The sequence below is a fragment of the Mesoplodon bidens genome, assembly GCF_964165515.1.
Source record: "Mesoplodon bidens genome assembly, chromosome: 18".
Classification (NCBI taxonomy): Eukaryota; Metazoa; Chordata; class Mammalia; order Artiodactyla; family Ziphiidae; genus Mesoplodon; species Mesoplodon bidens.
The window spans coordinates 12,024,529-12,044,002 of record NC_138175.1 but is presented as its reverse complement, the minus strand read 5'-3'; the positions used below and the strand labels follow the sequence as shown (position 1 = coordinate 12,044,002).

Below are 19,474 nucleotides of genomic sequence, written 5' to 3'. Positions count from 1 at the left end.
ATTAAGTGAGTAGTGTTTGCTTATAATAATTCCATTCATCAGTTGCATTTCAGAAATGGTAGATATATTTTTTTTGAAAGATGAGATTATAGAAACAATGTTATTGCAATATTCCACAGTAGTTTGGCACTTCATAATATACTAAATCTTATTTTTTTAAGTTAGAGGCTAGTACAGAGATTTGCAAATGCTTAATCACATATTTGACAAATTAAAATTTTGCAGGAAAGAGCCTGCTTATTCACAGCATATTTGCTCTTGATTTTGAAAATAGTGCAATTTCACATGGAAACTGACTTCTAGGGATTATGAGGAAAGTGTACATCCAAATGAACTACTGTGAATTTTCCCCCAGAAATTAATAAATATCAAAAAAGGACTCGAGTTTTTTTAAGTAGTTTTTAAAATACAATTTTAACTAAAATATAACTTTTCCCCCCTACTTTAGGAAGTTTGCAGATCAGGTACAAGCTAAATAGACATCAAGAACCCGATGTTGTTAACTTTGATTTCAAAAACATGGCTGATGGGCAGCTTCACCACATAAAGATTAACAGAGAAGAAGCAGTGGTCTTTGTGGAGGTAATAGAGAAAATGCAACAGAAGCAATGGTTAAAATTATGCTCCCCAGCAAGAAGGACCTACAGCAGAAATTGGATAATGGATAGATTAAACAAAGACATCCTTTCGGTTGCTGCACTTGCATAGATCATAGACCATCAGACGTGTTCAGTTTTTTTAAGCAATAAGATTCTGTCCAAAATATTATTAATATTTGATACTTAAAATTGCCAAACTTTCCCATTTGTTTTGTTTTACTCAGGAGGGAAATACTTTCTAGTTTAGCATAATATGCTATTGGTAGGACCATTGCTACTCTAATGAAACCAGTTTACTTCAGATGGGTGTACATGCAACCATAATTCTAGCATAGAAATTAATGATTGCAATATCAGAATAAATTTTAAAATGATGTGAATTACTGCAGAGAAAGTTGAATTATTCACTCTACCAGCTTTTGAAGAAAAGCACTAATGTTTTAGCCCTCTAGATAGAGGAAAATTTCTTAGTTGAATGATTCAAGTGAAAATACCCAGCTAAGTAAAAATATCAAGATGAGAATAGCTTGTATCTTTTTGTTGGTTTTCCCCATTTTGGCTTTCTTATACAGTGGAGAAAAATAAAGTGATATAAGGGGACAGAAGGTGGGGTGCACTGGTATCTGAGGGTGCATAGAATCGTTTAGAAAGTAGTATTCACCTGTATAAATGGCTAACTCTTTAAACTTTGTTTTCCTAAATCTTTGGGGCCATATTAACTATTGCCTATTTTATCATTTTCTTTTGTCTTCCTTTGCCTCCTGTCCTCTTCTCAACAACGGCATCCGTTTGGATGTTTGCATCTCATGTAACAATTTTATAGATTGACGAGAAAGTGAGGAGACAAGTCCACCTTGCATCAGGTACAGAACTCAGTGCGGTCAGATCCCTTGTACTGGGCAGGATTCTAGGTAAGTAAAAGGAATGGCCTTTCGCCTAATCATGATGCATAAACATGGACCAGAAGAGTCATGAGACACACACACACACACACACACACATGCCACATGCAAATTCATGCCAAAAGAAATCTCTTGCGTAATTTCATTTCTGAAGTGAATGATAATCAAGGCAGAAGCTGTACTTTCTCAGGGGTATATGTAATTGTGAGTAGGGACGTTTTGCAAGATGAGCAAGCATGCTACTTTGATAGTAATGCCACTCTGGCGTGTGCCATGCATCAGTCCAGCATAACGAAACACGGTATTGCCCTCACACTTCAAGAATAACAAATAAAAGTAGAAATAACAGACTGTGTATCAGTCAGCTGCCAAATATATAAACCATTATCTAATGATAAAACTAGGATTAGATCTAAAAGAAAATGGAGGAGGAAGCAATTGCTTTTCTGCTGCTTAGTGAATATGCTTTAGGTTGTGACCTGGATCCTGTTTGCCTTGTTGAGATGCAGTGGCCAGCCACTCCTGCTAGAACCCAATGACTTATAACCCAGTGTCTATCTAAATGCCTTATAATTCTTATTTCTATCCACTAGTTACTTCTGATAATAGAACTGAAGTAGAAACATTCTCTTGCCATTTTAACATCAAAATATGTGCTCTTTTTTTAATAATTGCCAGCAAGGACTAAACGGAAAGTGGGGCAGTACATTTTAAAAGAGATTTTCTTTTTAGTTATAAAAGTGGGGGTGGGAGGCTTTCTGTAGTCTGGTTTTCATTCCTAGTTTGATATTTGACACTAACCTTGAATATTTTGTCCAAGATAATAAATGGAATCTTTTATTTTTTTGACCTTTTCAGTTACTTATACCTTGATATATCATTTCTTGCATTCCCTGTACATAATCTCAGAATCTTAAGAATGTTTGATCAAACCTATGGGTGAATGATCAAAATATTGGCCCTTGAGAAGGTTAATAGTTAAGTTTGTAAATATTTATAGGCTTTCTAGTACTATGATAAGCACCAGTATTGTACGCTCTTATTCTCCAAACAAGCAGGGGAAATATCAATTGCCTTGTTCTTCCAGTATGCTATAGTGGAGATAAAAAATATGTGCAAAGTACTACTTAGATATTTGGAAGCTTAATTGGAATATCCCAAGTGAGTTTCATAGTATAAGTTACATAAATTCAACTACAGTAATTAAAAAATCAGATAATTATAACAAATCCCGATTTCAAGAGCTCCTCAGTCTAGCAAGGTCTGAGATGAGGCATTTTACATAAAAATGTAAATTCAAGATAGAAAATTCTAACAATTATGCATGATGTTGATAAAATCATATTTTTGAAGAAATAACATCTTCAAATTTAATGCCAGAGTTGCTGATGAAAATATTTTGTGTGAATAGAAATAAGTCAAACATAAAAGAATTGGGAAACTGATCTGTATTTTATGAGGAGGATTGTATTAATCAAACAGTAGAATAATAGCATTCATTATATAAATATTTGTTTCCCTTTTTATAATGAATATTGCAGATTAATAAGGAATTAAAGATGTTAATGTTTTCATTCAAGAACAGAGTGTTATTAAAATGCATATCACTCATGCTGAAAATTAAGATTAAAGTTCAAAAGTAAGAATTTATTTGGTACGTGCCCAAGGTGTGGATCTTGACCAAGGACTAATATTACATTCAAATCATTTGTAATTCAAAGGAGACTAATAATTTATGGTCATATGGTGTGGTATATGAATTTACAACAAAATGTTACATACTATATTATTATATTGTAGTATGTATATTAATTTATAGCAAAATTGATGGTAAATGGAACTAGTAGTTTTCCAGAGAGTTGTTCAATCTTGAAGTTTCTTATTATGTTAGTCAGGGTCCTCCAAGAAGCCATTGCCAAGACAAAATTAACCATGTGAGGATTTTATTAAGGGGACACTTGTGAAAGAGAATGTGGGGAGAGAGCTTGCCAAGACTGGGAGAGACATCAGATGCCATGCAGCTCTGCCTTCAAGTGAAGGAGAGAGGGAGGGAAAGTTAGACAGAAGCGTCCTAGACTTCTATGCAGTCAACAAAGGTTAAACAGTCTTTGGGGAGCCCATGAGTCTGTCATCCATCAGAGGAGTCCCATGTTTCCAAAGGATGGGTCTGCCTTAGAGTCCCTACTATGATCAGCTGTTGGCTGGGAACAGCCCATGGGAAGCACGGCACTGGCCCAAGTATGAGGATGGATTTCAGAGCCCAGCAGCTGGGGCCCTTGGCCAATTCCTCTCATCTAGTTGGAGGTCTGCAAGGCACATTCTCATGTGCCCACACTTATCAACTATGCTTTTCATTTTTGTAAGTCTGTTTGGCTCCCTTGTTCATTTAGCACATACTTTGTGATCACCTGTTGTGTACACAGAGAATGCCACTCAGCAAGGCAGACACTGCATCTGCCCTCACAGAATTTATGGTTAGTGGGCATATAGATAATCATTATACAAAATGTTCCTGTGTATCTAATTGAGTATAATGTACCCTATGTTGCTTGGGATAAAATAGTTCCAAATTATCCTCCAAATTAAAAAATTAAAATACTGTGGGAATTCCCTGGCGGTCCAGTGGTTAGGACTCGGCACTTTCACTGCCGGGCCCCGGGTTCAATCCCTGGTCAGGGAACTAAGATCCCACAAGCTGGGCAGCACAGCCAAAAAAAAAAAAAAAAAATTAAATACTTGTTTCGTTTTATAATTTCTGAATATTTCTTTTAAGGGAGCAGAAAAGAACATTGACCAATTTTTTTTTGGAGTTATAATTTGCCTATTTTCAACCAAAAACTTAAGGATATGACCATCCACTGCCATTTTAGATGGAAACCCAGAAATAAAGGAAATTCTTCCCCTCTTTCACTTTTCTCCAATGCTCATTTCTTAAACTTAGGAAGAATCATCGGAATAATTTTGGATTACTGTCACTATTAATCAACATTACTAGCAGATGTTGATAAGGAGGGTACATTTTAGAAATAATATCAAGCTATACTATGATGACATGGGAACCATCTCTAACTCCCTACTGCACTTGAAATATTTAAAGACTCAATAACTTTGGTATTAATAGTCATTAGTAATTAGGAGCCGGGGTGAGATGATCCAGCTGTTTGCCAAGCAGCTCAATTTAGATACTCCTGTATTCAATAAAGTACATTATATTTGCTTTTCATATTTAAAATTCACTATAGAATTAAACTCTGGATTCTGTATCTGGATACTTTTATATGTTAGAATAGTTTTATGATTTATTCGAGTAGAAGCTGGATGATTATTTTCACTCATCCTGAGTAGTAGCTTTTGTATATTAGAGGTGATTGATGACCAGTGAGGATCATTTCTCTCTTCTGAGGCCACAGAGCCAGGGAGTACACTCAGATTACTGCAGTGGAGGTTCAGCCCAGATGTAAATAAAGTCTGTAGTCAGCTAGGAAAGGACATCTACTCAGTCTCCGATGAAGAGCTTTGAGAACAATCTCAATGTGTCAGGAACCGTTCATGTAAAACTCACTTAAGAGCCCTGACATGAGGAAAAAACATGAGCCAGGTAACCTAAGGGCACTGCAATTTTGTAAATATATTGTGAAACATCTCTTACGATAATGGAGGTGTTATTTTAAAAGCACATTTTAAAAGAGATGTATAGTTTAGAGCAAGAAAAGTAAGGAATCTACTTAAAATCATTTTTTTGTATTCATCAGCTTGACTATTTTAATAATTAAAATGTCACAGACCATCTTCAGTACTTAGCATGACTTCATCCTTGTGGCGGCTTTAATCATTTCCAGACAGTCAGCTACATCATTTTGAATTGGCTATACCTAGAAACTTAGAAACAGCTCTCCTCCTCATCCTGATACCCCGGCATCGATCAGAAGTGTCATGTTCCAAAAGCAAAGAGCACTCATGACGCTGAAACATCTTATCTGGTATTAATTATGGAGCACATGATAAGGTAGACAGTGGGATTTTGTCAGACGCACATATAATCATGACTACACGCTCCAGGTGGGATGTGCAAGTGTACGCCTTTGACAAGGATGTCACCTACATCGCTTTCACTTGGCCTTCAAACATCGTAAAACAGAGCTCAACTTACACTGCAAAAAATACTAAATGATAAAAGCCGAAGTCACAAATCCCAAATTATATATTTATCAGCTGCCACAATCTAGAAGCCTTCATACAATGATAAAACTCAAATAATTTCTAAAATAAAAAGGAGAAAGCAATTGTTTCTTTCTTTAATTACTGACATGCTTTAAAATGTACCTGTACCAAGAATAAGTAAAAAATAAAGCCATTATCAGGGACTTACATTATTGTGTGTGTGAATTTATTAAAGACCAGGCATTGATGGATGAGAGAGAGAGGATGGGATTGACAGGAGGTACTGATACAGGACCTTTGGGGTGGAGAGAGGGCACAGCCACAGCGAAGAGATACTGGACCGGCTAGCCTAATGATGGTCTATAGCACTAGTGAGAAGAAAGACAGTGAACTGTGAATTCTGCTCGTGTTGACCGTTAAGTATAAAAGAGGGTTAGAGATGGTTTCCATGTCATCAGAGTAAGATATTGTTACCTATAAATTATCCTCCTTGCTTGATAGCTGCCAGTAATGCTTGTTTTTTTTTTTTTTAATTTTTTTAATTAGTTTCTGCTTTATAACAAAGTGAATCAGTCATACATATACATCTGTTCCCACATCCCTTCCCTCATGCATCTCCCTCCCTCCCACCCTCCCCAAGTAATGCTTGTTAATGATGATTGGAGCTGAAAAGTGTTCCTACAGTCCATTCTCATTTGTAGAAGTGAGTACTGGAGGACAGAGAGAAAGCAATTCCTCTCTTCCTATTCTTCCTTCTGAAGAGGCGGGCGGTCTGATGTCGTTTCTTTGCTAAGCATGTTCAGAATGTGTTAAGTACTGAGGCCAAAGTGAATGATTCCTCAATCGGCTCCTTTAAGAGACCTATTTACTCAAAGATCATATAAAGAGACATCTCTCTACGATGTAATTATGTAATTAGTCAAAGGAAATTTGCAGGTATAAAGTTGTTTTGCTAATTCATTAAGCTTTTATTGGGTCACAGTTCCACCACATGAAAAAAAAGTCTCAATTAAGATCATTGCATACCCTTGAAATTGCATAAAACTTCTTATAGCAAATGTGCCCACGTTTTGAATAATGATATAATTTAACCTATTACAAAATGACTGAAAATTACTATTCAGAGGCTGAGTGAAGTTTACGACTATTTATTACTTTTTTATGTCAGGGATGTAATGGTGCAAGAACACTGACAGCAAAAGTCGGTGGGTACATCCTGGTGGGAAGAGCCATGTTGCATCAGATAAACTGGGTTCATATTCCTCCATAGTTAATAGGCTGCGTTACATTTGCTTTGTTTATCCAAAACTCATCAGATTAAGTTCAGAGTTGTGTTTACAGATTGTTTTTTATGTTAGAAGAGTTTTCTAAAAGGCTGAAGATGTTTTCACTCATTGTGAGCAGTAGCTTTGGTATATTTAAAGGCAGTGACCACATAGGGATCATTTCTCTCTTCTGAGGCTGCAGAGTCAGGAAGTAACTCAGATTTCTGCAGTGGAGATCTGGGCCAGATGTAAAATAAAGTATGTGGTCAGGAGGAGGAGGATATCTACGGCATCTCACAGAATAGCTTCAGGAACAGACTTCAAGCTCAGGGACATTTTATATAAAACCTGCTTCAAAGCCAAAGGGTACATAAGAAAGTTTAACTCAGTTACTTAAGGATACTGTGATTTTGTAAATGTCCAGTCAAATGACACTTCAGATGACACAGGTCATGCTGAAAGCAAAATAGAAGCTCAGGTTACCCCGAGATGCCTCACTATAAATAGTTTGTACCTTAATCAGGTTCTCAAGGTTGTATCTCAGAGCAGTAGGCTTGGTTGGCAACTAAATACCGTTTATAAAAAAACCCTGCTCCTTTATCCACACAGTATTTGCTGTCTGCTTTGCCATTTGACTTTTCCACCAACTTTTGTTGTTGTTGAATCCTTGTTGTAATTGCCTGTGATGGTAAAAATGTCCTGCTGGACATTAGCACTGCTCCTTTGATTCATTGCACCATTTCCTGGCAAGCTTTCTTTATCTTTATGGATTAAAGGTATTGAGATCCTTTTTTAAGGTGGCCCCTTTTCCATAGGTATGGCCAAACTACTTAGGTTTCTTTTGAGTTATTTGTTTTGTTTTGCTTTTCTTTGTTGTTGTTGTTTTGACAGCCACAAGAAGTTTCATGAAGCACTTCTTGTTTTAATTGTTCTTCATTTACTTCATATCCTTTCCAGAAACAGTCCTCTCTCTGCGTAATAAGTAGAAAGGCGCTTCACACGAATTTTACTTTCTTGTTACTCTATTTCTTGTAGAACTTTTGGTAGATTTCTTTGCAAAAGCAGAAGCCATTCCCTTGGTTGGAAGATACAGTTGAGGCTAACTTTTTAACAGGCAAGACCACCTGCAAAATCTGAGTCAGTTAAGAATTTTTCTAACCGGAAACATCCCATACATAATTGTCTTATCAGGATTTCAATGAAGTAAGAGGCATTTATCTACAATTCCCCCACCTGTCCTGTTCTAACCCTTACATGTTGTTGGCATTTCAGGAGTCAGATAATAGGAAAGATCAATGTTTTTGTTCCCTGGCTTTATGAACACAGTTGTCAGTGCAGCTCTCTGATACTATGTACTGCTTATAAGCAACTTAATATAGCTGTTAACTTCATCTGGACTCAACTCTGAGAAGATGGATGCAAAGTCCCATAGTTCCCTTTCTCTCCAGATTCTCGTTCCGACCCGTTGACTTTCCTGAAACAAGGGAGTTGATGGTCTATCACAGCCAAGTGGGGTGCCTGGGGGCTGCCAGTGAGACAGTGTTGTGAGACTCCCTGCTTCTGGTTGGAAGAGAGTCTGGGGACCAGCCTAGAAGAGTCTTGAGGGAGACCCTGAATTGTGTGGATCCTGGAAAATGCTTGGCTTGCAGAGACCCCTGGACCCCGTGGGGACAGGGCAGCATTGAAAACTCAGTGCTTCTGTGCTCCCTCTTTGCCGAGGAGAGCATGACCTGAAATGTGAGGATTTCCTGAATCCTGAAATTTGGACCATGTCCTCTCTATCCTGAGGTCGGGTGGGCATTTGGATGGCAGCTTCACTGACAAGGACAGCTGCTACCCTGTCTACCTTCTCTGGGCATCAGCCACCTAAGGAAGGCAGTGACAGAGAATCAACTAGCAGATGAGAAAAACAATCCTATATATAACCCTTGATTCAACAGCAATCAAGTGAGAGAGAAACCAAAACAACCAGAATTAAGCTATTCAAGGAGACAGACCCCATCCTGAATGAAATTGAGTAAGAGCACTGTAAGGAAATTCTAGCAAAGCAGCAAAAAGACCTAGAGGAACTAAAAGTATGATTTTTCCAGACTAAAAAAGAATGATCTTTGTGGATACTTGAAATCATCCCCTGGAAGAGCAAGTGAGTGAAGCACTTGACCCACACAAAAACAAGTCCTAAAAGATAGAAATCAGAAGGGAGATTAAAAACAGTTAAAGAACATGCAGAGGAGACCCAACGTGAATACTCGGCATCCAGGAGGATAAAAAGGATGAAAGGGAAACAATAGTTGCTTGCACAGCACATGAAATTTTCCAAGCTAAAGAAAAACCTGTGTCTGCAGATTAAAAGGGGCCACCGTGGTCTACGCGTAATAGATGAGAGAGGATAAACAGCAGGGACAATCTGATAAAAATTCCTAAATCACAGGGAATCTTACAAAGTTTAAGAAAGAAATGATAGAGCCAGAAGATGCTGGAGTACTATCTACAGACGATTAAGAGAATAGGGCAGTTCAGAGTCATCCTTAAAATAGACACACAAAAAATCACCTAATCCATCAAGATAAATTTCTGTTCCAGATACACTCCATCACATTTTCTAATTTATTTCTTCATAGCATTATCAGTCTTCAGAATTTTCATCCATTCCTGTTACATGTTTATTGTCTGTCTCCCCTACTAGAATGTAAGATGCTCAAACAGCAGGGAATGTGTTGCCTGTATATTTAGCTCTTAAAACAAATATTAATTGACAGACTAGTTTAAGTTTTAGATTTTAAAACTTTTTTCTACAATATTTTATAATAGGTAAATATTTTCAGTTTAAAGGTGTAGGGTTTTTAACAGTTGCCTCATATCAGATTTTTACAAGAGAAGTGAATTTTATCTCTATACTTTTTTTGTTGTTGTTCAAAAGGTAAGATTTTTTTTAAGGTCTATAGAAATTTTATTCAAGATTTTAACCTTGTAGAAGAAATATGAAAAGCATTGTTCTGATTATGTTGCTATTAAAGTATATTCCTTTTTATTTCTTGCTAAAGTAAAAATAAAATAAAATAAACCAAAGAACTCCAAAGCAAGAATGCTGTCTTTTTCTAAAAATATGTATATTTGAATGTATCTCCATCCATTCAAATGAGTGGCTGCTGTGTGGTGGGACTAAGTTAGTTCTTTGGTTTATACACGTGGATGAAGCACCTCCTATGTAACCGTGTGGTGCTGGGTGTTGAGGGTTCCCTGTGGGCTCACGGAGCAGCAGAGCGATAGCCTCTCAGGGCTCTTTGTGCTACGAGGCAGGACAGCCTAGTGGTAAGGACATAGGCTCCAGAGCTAGGATGCCTGGGTCTGAATACCATATCCCCCAGCACAACAGGAAAGTGATGTAATCTGTCGAATTTTCAGATTTTTTAGAGTGTGACATTCATGATGCTAAACATCTAATCAGTATTTTTATTAAAAAGGTATAAAACGTGCATGAAAGTGGGGCAGAAGGAAGTGTTCTTCAAAAACCCTGATGTAACAAGACAGGCTCAATCAGAACGGAGCTGCCCCGAGTCCTTTCAAGAATAGATCTTAAGCCAAAAAAAAAAAAAAAAAATGGACCACAGAAGATATAAGTGGAGTGAAGGAAAGAATGTGTCAATTATAAACAAAAGAAGCTTATGATTTTGGAGTCCAACGGGGCTGGAGTCCAGTGCACAATGCCAACAGCTGAGTTAGCCTCAGGCAAATCACGAAAATTCTGAACCTAAAGGGTCTTGTCTGTGTGACTAGAATAGGGTACTCGTGGCTACTGTAAGGTTTAAACACAAGCATGCAAATCCCTTAGAATAGTGCCTACCATATAATAAGCATTCAATAAATACAATATTTATTATATTCGTTTTTGAAGAGACCAAAATGCAAATGTTGGTGTCCCAGTATGTGCAGCACAGGGGAAAGTAGTCTTGCTGCTTTATGATCATATAGGATGGGTGGATGCATCGTAGTCTGATAACATTTGAATGTTAAAAGTCTACAATTAATTCCCCTTGTTTAGATTTCATGCTTGCCAAGCGTGAAATATCTTCTTCACTGTAAAATTATGAATTAATATTTTGACACTCAAACCAATCTCTGTCCCACAATAGTTCCACATTAACTAAATGCTCATTAAAATGGAGGGGGGTTATCTATGTATAGGGGGCACACACATCTCAGTCTGAGTGATAGGTGGGCAGTGAAACAGGGAGAAAAGTCAGTGAGGTATGAAAGTTTTCACTGCTGTACGTGAAGAATTAAGAGTCTCTAAAAGCTTTTGAGATACAACCTCTAACATGATAACATCTTGCAGGAACCCTGATCAGTTCATTATCTGACCCATTCTTGTAGAGACTTTAATTATTTCCAGAGAGCTCTCAGTATATTTAATTAGCCATACTTAAAAACTTGTCTTTATTAACCTGGGATTTCTCACCAGTAGTTGTGGAAAGATTTAATGGATCTCTTGTAATAAAGACAAAAGCAAAAGGAATTTAACAGCTGAGTATGTATTGCTGTTGCATTGTCAAGACTTGGAATATTCCATTGTGGCATTGCCCGTTTGCACCTTCACTGTCATCAATCCTGTGGTGTTTCTTTGGCTTCACAGAACACAGTGACGTGGACCAGGAGACGGCACTGGCAGGTGCACAGGGCTTCCTGGGCTGTCTCTCTGCTGTGCAGGTCAGCCACGTGGTCCCGCTGAAGGCCGCTCTGCACCGCAGCCGCCCAGCCCCCATCACCATCTCAGGACACGTGACGGAGTCCAGCTGTGTGGCCCAGGCTGGCACTGATGCCACATCAAGGGAGAGGACACACTCCTTTGCAGGTGGCCTATGGCTCTTCCTTTACCCAGTCCCAAACACAGCTTGTCCACTGGATATTAAAATCTTTTAATGCTGGGACTCTATGTTCTCGAGATGGTTTCTTGAAATTGGTTTTGTTTAATTTTCAGTCCTTTCCCATTTCTCTCCTAGATTCTCAATTCTTTATTCCTGTGGACCATTGCATGTGGGCATTGCTTAAGGTTAAAATTGCAGACATCCCACATTGACCTCTATAATTCTGTTCTGGTTTAAAAAGTTTATGAATTTTTAAACATTTCTTCTTTTTACTCACCGATATTCCCCTCTTCCCCCTTTTCTGTCCTTTAACTGCAGATCATTCTGGAGCAAGAGATGACAGAGGACCCATCACTAACACAATCAAGAGTGACTCTGCAGTAATTGGAGGTAGTAGAAAGCATGAGCGAGCTCTTCCTATCATTGCTAAGGATGAGGTAGTTAGCACTAGAGAAGCTGTCTGTGGAGCATCTACACATGGCCCAAGAGTTAGGCAGTGAATCCTGAGGTCAGTGGGGTGCTTTATTATTTGTACTGGATTGTCTTATAGAGTCATCCTGAATTCCCAGCTTCCTTGGAGAGTGTCAGTGTAAATAATTGATAATTCACTGAAACATCACACTCAAAGAATGGTTGTTAAACTATGTACTAATGAATATCATTTAGCTTGATAAGGCCATCTACATTCCCTAGGATGTTCTGACTGTATTTGAGGAAGTGTCATTTTTTGCCTTCTTGGACACATCACTGTTTCTGCAAGGGTTTATGTAAGAAGTAGGAAAAACCTGAGATTAACATTAGAAGCATATATTTAATGTTGCCTTAATGCTTAATAAAGGTGTATATTTCCATGGTTTAGATGCTCCTCTCAATGAATATTACATTTTTATTTGCATTTTATCAAATACAAAACTAATGGAATAAGGGTGGTTCATACTTACTTTATTATTATTTTTTAAATATATTTATTTTATTTATTTATTTTTGGCTGCGTTGGGTCTTTGTTGCTGCGCACGGGCTTTCTCTAGTGGTGGCGAGCGGGGGCTACTCTTCATTGCGGTGCGCGGGCTTCTCATTGCGGTGGCTTCTCTTGTTGTGGAGCACGGGCTCTAGGCACACAGGCTTCAGCAATTGTGGCACGAGGTCTCAGTAGATGTGGCTCACAGGCTCTAGAGCACAGGCTCAGCAGTTGTGGCGCACGGGCTTAGTTGCTCCACGGCACGTGGGATCTTCCCGGACCAGGGATCAAACCCATGTCCCCTGCATTGGCAGGTGGATTCTTAACCACTGCGCCACCAGGGAAGTCACAATACTTATTTTAAATTGCAAAATTAACACAAAAAATTTTAAATATATCTTCCTGGCAGTAAAACAGCATATTCTCTGAGACATAATTTATTCAAAACCACCCCCCTACATAAACCTTTTCCTTCCTGATTAATGGTCTTTAGAATGTTATTAATCAGATTATTGAAATGTTAAGTGGCTCACCTTTCCTCCATACTCTGCATATGATATGGACATAAAAAGTAAACAATTATTTTATTATCATTATATTGCCAGGTAACGTGATTAGTCGTATACTTGAGCAACTTACATGGGCTTTATACCTGATTCATTTGGTTCTATTTTTTACACCCTTACTCATGTAGACATTGACTTCCTTTAAGAACTTAGAATTTTATTTATACAGAGAAGAGTACTGGTCAAATCTTTGTGAGAATATTAACATCCCCATTGCTTTTTCAGTTGCTTTACTTTTTATCAAATTAATGAGGTATAAGTTAAAGATGCATAAAATAGGTTCCTCATTTAGTCATATAACAAGTAAAAAACAAAAACTAAAACCCTGTTAGAAGAGTAGTTAATAACTGCGTGTCTAAAATAAATATATCAATATAATATTAATACAATCTGTGGTAAAAACTCATTTGAAGTTACAGCATTTAAAATGTGCTCAACATTGCAAATTGTTGTGATTCCTAGTCAAACAAATTGTCTCAGTCTCATAATGGTGCTTTTTCTGTGCATTTAACTAGTATAGATATATAGTAAGGATATAGGGAGATAAATATACAGATTTGGATATAAATAGTTATTGTATAGTCAAGCTAATGTTACAGCAAGTATTTAATCTTTAGAATATTGTTTGTAAGTCATTGTGTGTTGGAATGGAACACACAAGGGAAACAACTAATAGGTGACCTGTGAAATTCTCACTTGACTCAAATGCACAGAGCAGAGCAAGAATTATGGAAGATTTGCTGCTCGGGGTCTCGCCAGGGTCCACAGATCCAGGAGTGTCTGCTTTTGATCATTGCAGACTGAGCTTCAGGAGCAGACCAGCTGGTCGTGGCCATCTAAGCCCGGAAGGCCTCGCCTGGGGTCACGCGCAGTTTCTCGGCTAAATCACAGAATACCGTTCTGTAGCGTGTTGCTCCATCTGCTAGCGTTGTGGTAGAGTTCTTCACTTGTTGTCGCTTTACTCATAAATTGCACCCATTGTGTAACAATAATTAATCCATCTAAGTAGTTTCCAATTGGCTAATTCCCCCATGTTTTACATTTTAGGTAATCTTTTTCTTCAATTACAAACAGTAAATAAATAAATAGTGTGAGATGGGAAAATTGATTTAATAAGATATTTAAAACTGGTGACTCAGACACTGTAGAGGGTTTCTGGCCAGAATACACAGATATGAATGCTCAGATTTAGACAGAAAGCTACATAATTTCCTCATAAAAACACATTCACCCAGAGCTTCAGATGGCAGTGTCACAGAGTGCTGTAGATGGCCATATGTCATTTACAGTAGCCTTTTTCCTTTTTTTTTTTTTTTTTGTATAACAGGTTAGATCAAGGTTTTTCGTGGACATGACAAACCCTGACATAACACTTTCTCCAGTTAAAAGGGAAATCACATGCATGGAGCAAACCATTTCCAGAGTCCAACCATGATTTTGACTGTCTGGATGTCCTGCCTGGGCCTGCAGTAGCCTGCCCTCTGTATCTACTTCATCAGCTTTCCACACTGAAATTGTTCAGAATCTCTTTCTTTAAACTAGAGGCCTATAACCAGACAATAGAAATATTTATAGCAACTCAACTGATTACTTTTCTAAAATGAGAGGCAAAATATGTAACATCAAATGGATATTCTGATTTAAATTATTCTTTATTAATATGACCAATTATGAAAAATCGTATCCATTAGTAAATTCTTCAGATTTCAAGTACAGTACAGAGTTTAGTTACCAGGTTTATGTTGGATCTATCAACAAGGAATTGCTGTTCCCTCTCAGATAAGGCTGACCTCGCCAAAAATCGGCTTAGCCCCTGGCAATATTATGATTGGCTGTAGTGAATCTGCCCATCAGATCATGTGCTGTGGAATCCATTGTGACTGAATAGGACCTTCAAAGTTTTGGCTTCAGTTGGATTTGTTAGAGTTGTTTATACTTAATTTAAACTAGGATGAAGAGTCCTTGTTTTACGATATGAGACTCCATCTGCATCACTGTTTTCATTGTACCTATTTTCATCTGAAAACACTATATTAGTACCTCCACTGATTTTATCAGAAGAGTCTAAGTACAAGGGAACTCTCAAACTCATGGTGACGGACAACAGTTTTCCAATTTCTATTTTTCATTTGAAAACTTGGCTTTTATCATTGGCATCCTACATTGTCAGTTGTTTTTCTTTTCTTTTCTTTTTAATAAATTTTTAAATTTTTATTTATTTATTTTTGGCTGCATTGGGTCTTTGTTGCTGTGCGTGGGCTCACGAGCGGGGGCCAGTCCCCACTGCAGTGCGGGGACCCCCTCATTGTGGTGCCACCCCCCCATGGAACATGGGCTCCAGGCATGTGGGCCTCAACAGCCGTGGCACACAGGCTCAGTAGCTGTGGCTCGCGGGCTCTGGAGCGCAGGCTCAGTAGTTGTGGTGCATGGGCTTAGTTGCTCTGCGGCAGGTGGGATCTTCCCAAACCAGGGCTCGAGCCCGTGTCCCCTGCATTGGCAGGCAGATTCTTAACCATTGCGCCCCCAGGGAAGCCCTGTTTTTCTTGAAGTGACAGATTTACTTCATTTTAGAGAAAATATCTGCCAGATAGCACAGTTAAAACAACCATAGTTTATCTGTCAGTCATCCTTTCAAGTAAAAACAGTGTTCTTTAAAGGAAAAAGCAGCTAGTTCAGTTCACAACTCAACTCAGATGTTCATGCTAGCATTCTTCCTGGAGACAACCATCATACTTCACGCTGCAGTAGAAGTACTTTACAAATACTTCCCATGTCATCACACAAGATGTTAGAAAGACTTACGGCCAAAGGTCACGATTTGATAAAAGGCGTAATTTTTAGTGCTTCATCAAGGATATTCTTAAATGAATCTGGTAGTGCAATGCCTTCTTTCTACTTTATGAATTCAGTGACCACTTTTAAAATTTGGTGGCCTTGCCTTAATTCATGCTAAGGTACCAAGAAGTTTACCTAACCTTGTTTTGTCCTATCGGTGGATATTACAACACAGTGAAAAAGGCATCTTAGAGTTATTATGAATAGTTTTGACCCTGTGGACCCCTCACAGTGTCCCGGGAACTACCAGGGATTCATAGATCACACTTTGAAGAAGACTGACTTAACGTAATGCCAGGATTGGTAACCATTTGGCATAGCTAACAGTTGTGGTATTTAAATTTTTTATTTACAATCAGGTGTTTCAAAAATCAGTATTCCTCATATAGATATAATTACTCTATGTGTTAGTATCGATATATTTCATTAGTCAAGATTATTCATATACATAACTTCCTGATATTTAACAATATAACAAATTATTGATAATCAACTTCATTAAGGTGTTTACATTTAAGGGGATAAATTAGGAGATTGGGATCAACCTATACACACTACTATATATAAAATAGAGAAACAACAAGGACATACTGTTTACCCAGGGACCTATACTCAATATTTTGTAATAACCTATAAGGGAAAAGAATCTGAAAAAAATAGATATGTATATGTATATATGTATAACTGAATCATTGTGCTGTGCACCTTAAACTAACACAACATTGTAAATCAACTATACTTCAATTAAAAAATGTTTACAGAGACTTCCCTGGAGGTCCAGTGGTTAAGACTCCATGCTTCCCCTGCAGGGGGCATGGGTTATCCCTGGTCGGGGAACTAAGATCCCACATGCCGCATGGTGCAGCCAAAAAATAATAATGATAATAAAATAAATAATAAAAAATGTTTACATATTTAAGTATTAAAAACACATTTGATTATTTTATGATGTTACTATTACTCTATAATTTCAAAATAATTAAAACTTGTCTGGGTATTAATGTAAAGTGACCCCATGGTCTTAGAGACATGTATGTAATACCTTGTGTTATTAACATATTGTATATATAAATGCACTGAATAAATCCAAAATAATATGCATTCAGAGTAAATGAAGGTGAACCTACAAGACTGATAGAACTCAGAAGTAAACTGAACATATTTTGATACCACTTGATCCAGAAATACCTAAGGTTTTGATATTGATTTGATGCTTGATTTCAGTAGAAAATAATTTTATTATGACTTCTTAAACAGTGAAGTCTACAGTTTCTATCTGGACAACAATTCTGATTTTGTATTTCTTTTCTCTTCTCTCACTAGGTTTGATAGCTGTTGTGATCTTTATCTTGCTGTGCATCACTGCCATAGCTGTCCGCATTTATCAGCAGAAAAGGTTATACAGAAGAAATGAGGCAAAAAGGTCAGAGAATGTAGACAGTGCTGAGGCTGTTTTGAAAAGTGAGCTTAATATACAAAATGCAGTCAGTGAAAATCAGAAAGAGTACTTCTTCTGATTGGCAGCAGTGATTTACCTTATAATTACAGCAGTCTGATTTAATAGCCAGGGGCTCTCAAGGGACAAAAAAAAGTGCTTACATTGAATGTACAGGCAATGGATTTGCAGCACTGCCATGTTGCCATGTCCAGACTCGAGACAGCTCCAGGAGGCCTCATCCAGTGACATACTTCCCACAGCGGTCATTCTATATAACAAGGAGTTTTAGATATTGATATTAATTTCCAACTGTTCTGATATGATCTAAAACAGAAGTTTAACCCACTTGAGAGCTACAGGTTTTCAATGTGAAAAGTGTAGCACTGGCCTCTCAGCCATACGTGATACTTAAGTTGTGTGAGAGATAAAAGTCGAAATTGGACTATAATGACCTTGCTTTATTTGAGAACATATTCTGTGTTTGCTTTAGTGTCCCCATGGTGTTATTCATAGACCTGGAAATGCTTCTAAGATCCTGTTTGGCTGGTGTTTGCATCTTCAGTGGCCAAAAGTATATAAACCCCTTTGCCTTTCTCTGTATTGCATTCAATACAATTTATCAGTAGTGTCGAAATATGTTTTGTTGTCACTGGTTTGTTTGTATTGCTCTTTTTCTATTTGACTCTTAATGATTTTGAAAACTTTAGGTTTTGAGTGTCAGGCTCCAGCTCTGAACATGCAATTCATATGTAACAAGACGTACAAAGTGCATTGGTCATCAGTATGTGATGTCTTGCCTTTAACACTTTTCTGTTGAACTTGCTCTCATGGTTCGGTATCGGCAGTAGTTAAGACCCTGGGTAATGCCAGTTTCCCAAAGAGTGTGAAATGTTGACACGTAAACTTGTTGATATAAAAAACACAATTCTTAACACTTCAAAGAATTATTTTTATTTACAACTGTAATATCTCAAATGAAATATACCTCCAAGAATATTTTCCCCCAAACCTTACGTCAGTTTTCTTTATAGGTTTATATTTCTGTTTTCCTAAAGTTTATCACCCACTTTTCTTTGGTCTCCCTTTACTGTATTCCATGGAGCATCTTCTTATGTATTAGAAAAAAGAGACAATTTGAAGTGTAGAGCTCCATTCTTCATTCTAAACTGTATCCCCTGCTTCAGGCATATATTTTGCTGTGCACTGACCTCCAGGACGTACTTTTTGAAATATAAGCTGCACCATGCCCCCTTTTTTGCAAATCCAGTAGAGTTATTCAAGAATGCTCCTCCTAAGGGGTGATGGCATATTATTACATGTCATATTCTAAGTCTGTCGTTCTAGTCACTTCTCATTTACGATGATGGGGTATATTTCTCAAAAAGAACCAAAAATCAATATAACTTACTAACTAGTTCATTTGATTAGGATATATATACATACCAGAAGTTCAAATAATTATCAATAACTTTATGAAGCTTTCAATAATTACCTTTGAGGCCATGTAAACAAGATGCTTGCATGTAGCTATCTTTGAATTCCACAAGCCAACTGTATAGCAGAGGCACTTTGGAATTTACACTCACGCTTTCCAGGTGTCTGCCAAGGAAAAACTGGATTCCTTAGTTTGGTCACACCAGAACAATTTGGAAATATGTAAATTAAAGATATTTTTCTTTATTTTCCCTCTTGACTCTCCTTACAACACCTGCCTGTCTTTTCTCACAGCACTATATCCACTTTGATGTTTCTGTAAATGCCCGACTAAATCTCAAGGATATGAATTAACAGTAGTTTATGAAGGACCTATATGGATAAGTGGCATTTTTGTTGTTGTTGAAAGGCTTGTGGTAGCTATCAAAGGATTGAACATGAAAATGGTAGT

General features: G+C 37.5%; 1 protein-coding gene across 7 annotated transcripts in view; it reads left to right on the top strand.

Moving 5' to 3' along the window:
• CNTNAP4 (contactin associated protein family member 4) overlaps positions 1 to 17,668 on the top strand; it is a gene marked incomplete at both ends in the record, with an annotated part of 257,669 nt that extends 240,001 nt beyond the window's left edge. For 6 of the 7 annotated variants that reach the window (XM_081215455.1, XM_081215456.1, XM_081215458.1 and 3 more), the window contains 5 exons: positions 449 to 582; positions 1,423 to 1,510; positions 11,561 to 11,779; positions 12,111 to 12,182; positions 17,475 to 17,668. In XM_081215455.1, coding sequence (XP_081071581.1) covers positions 449 to 582; positions 1,423 to 1,510; positions 11,561 to 11,779; positions 12,111 to 12,182; positions 17,475 to 17,668 — 707 coding nt within the window. The remainder of the gene's footprint in view (positions 1 to 448; positions 583 to 1,422; positions 1,511 to 11,560; positions 11,780 to 12,110; positions 12,183 to 17,474) is intronic. The other variant, XM_081215457.1, reaches the window with a different exon arrangement.
• Between the last annotated feature and the right edge of the window lie 1,806 nt (positions 17,669 to 19,474).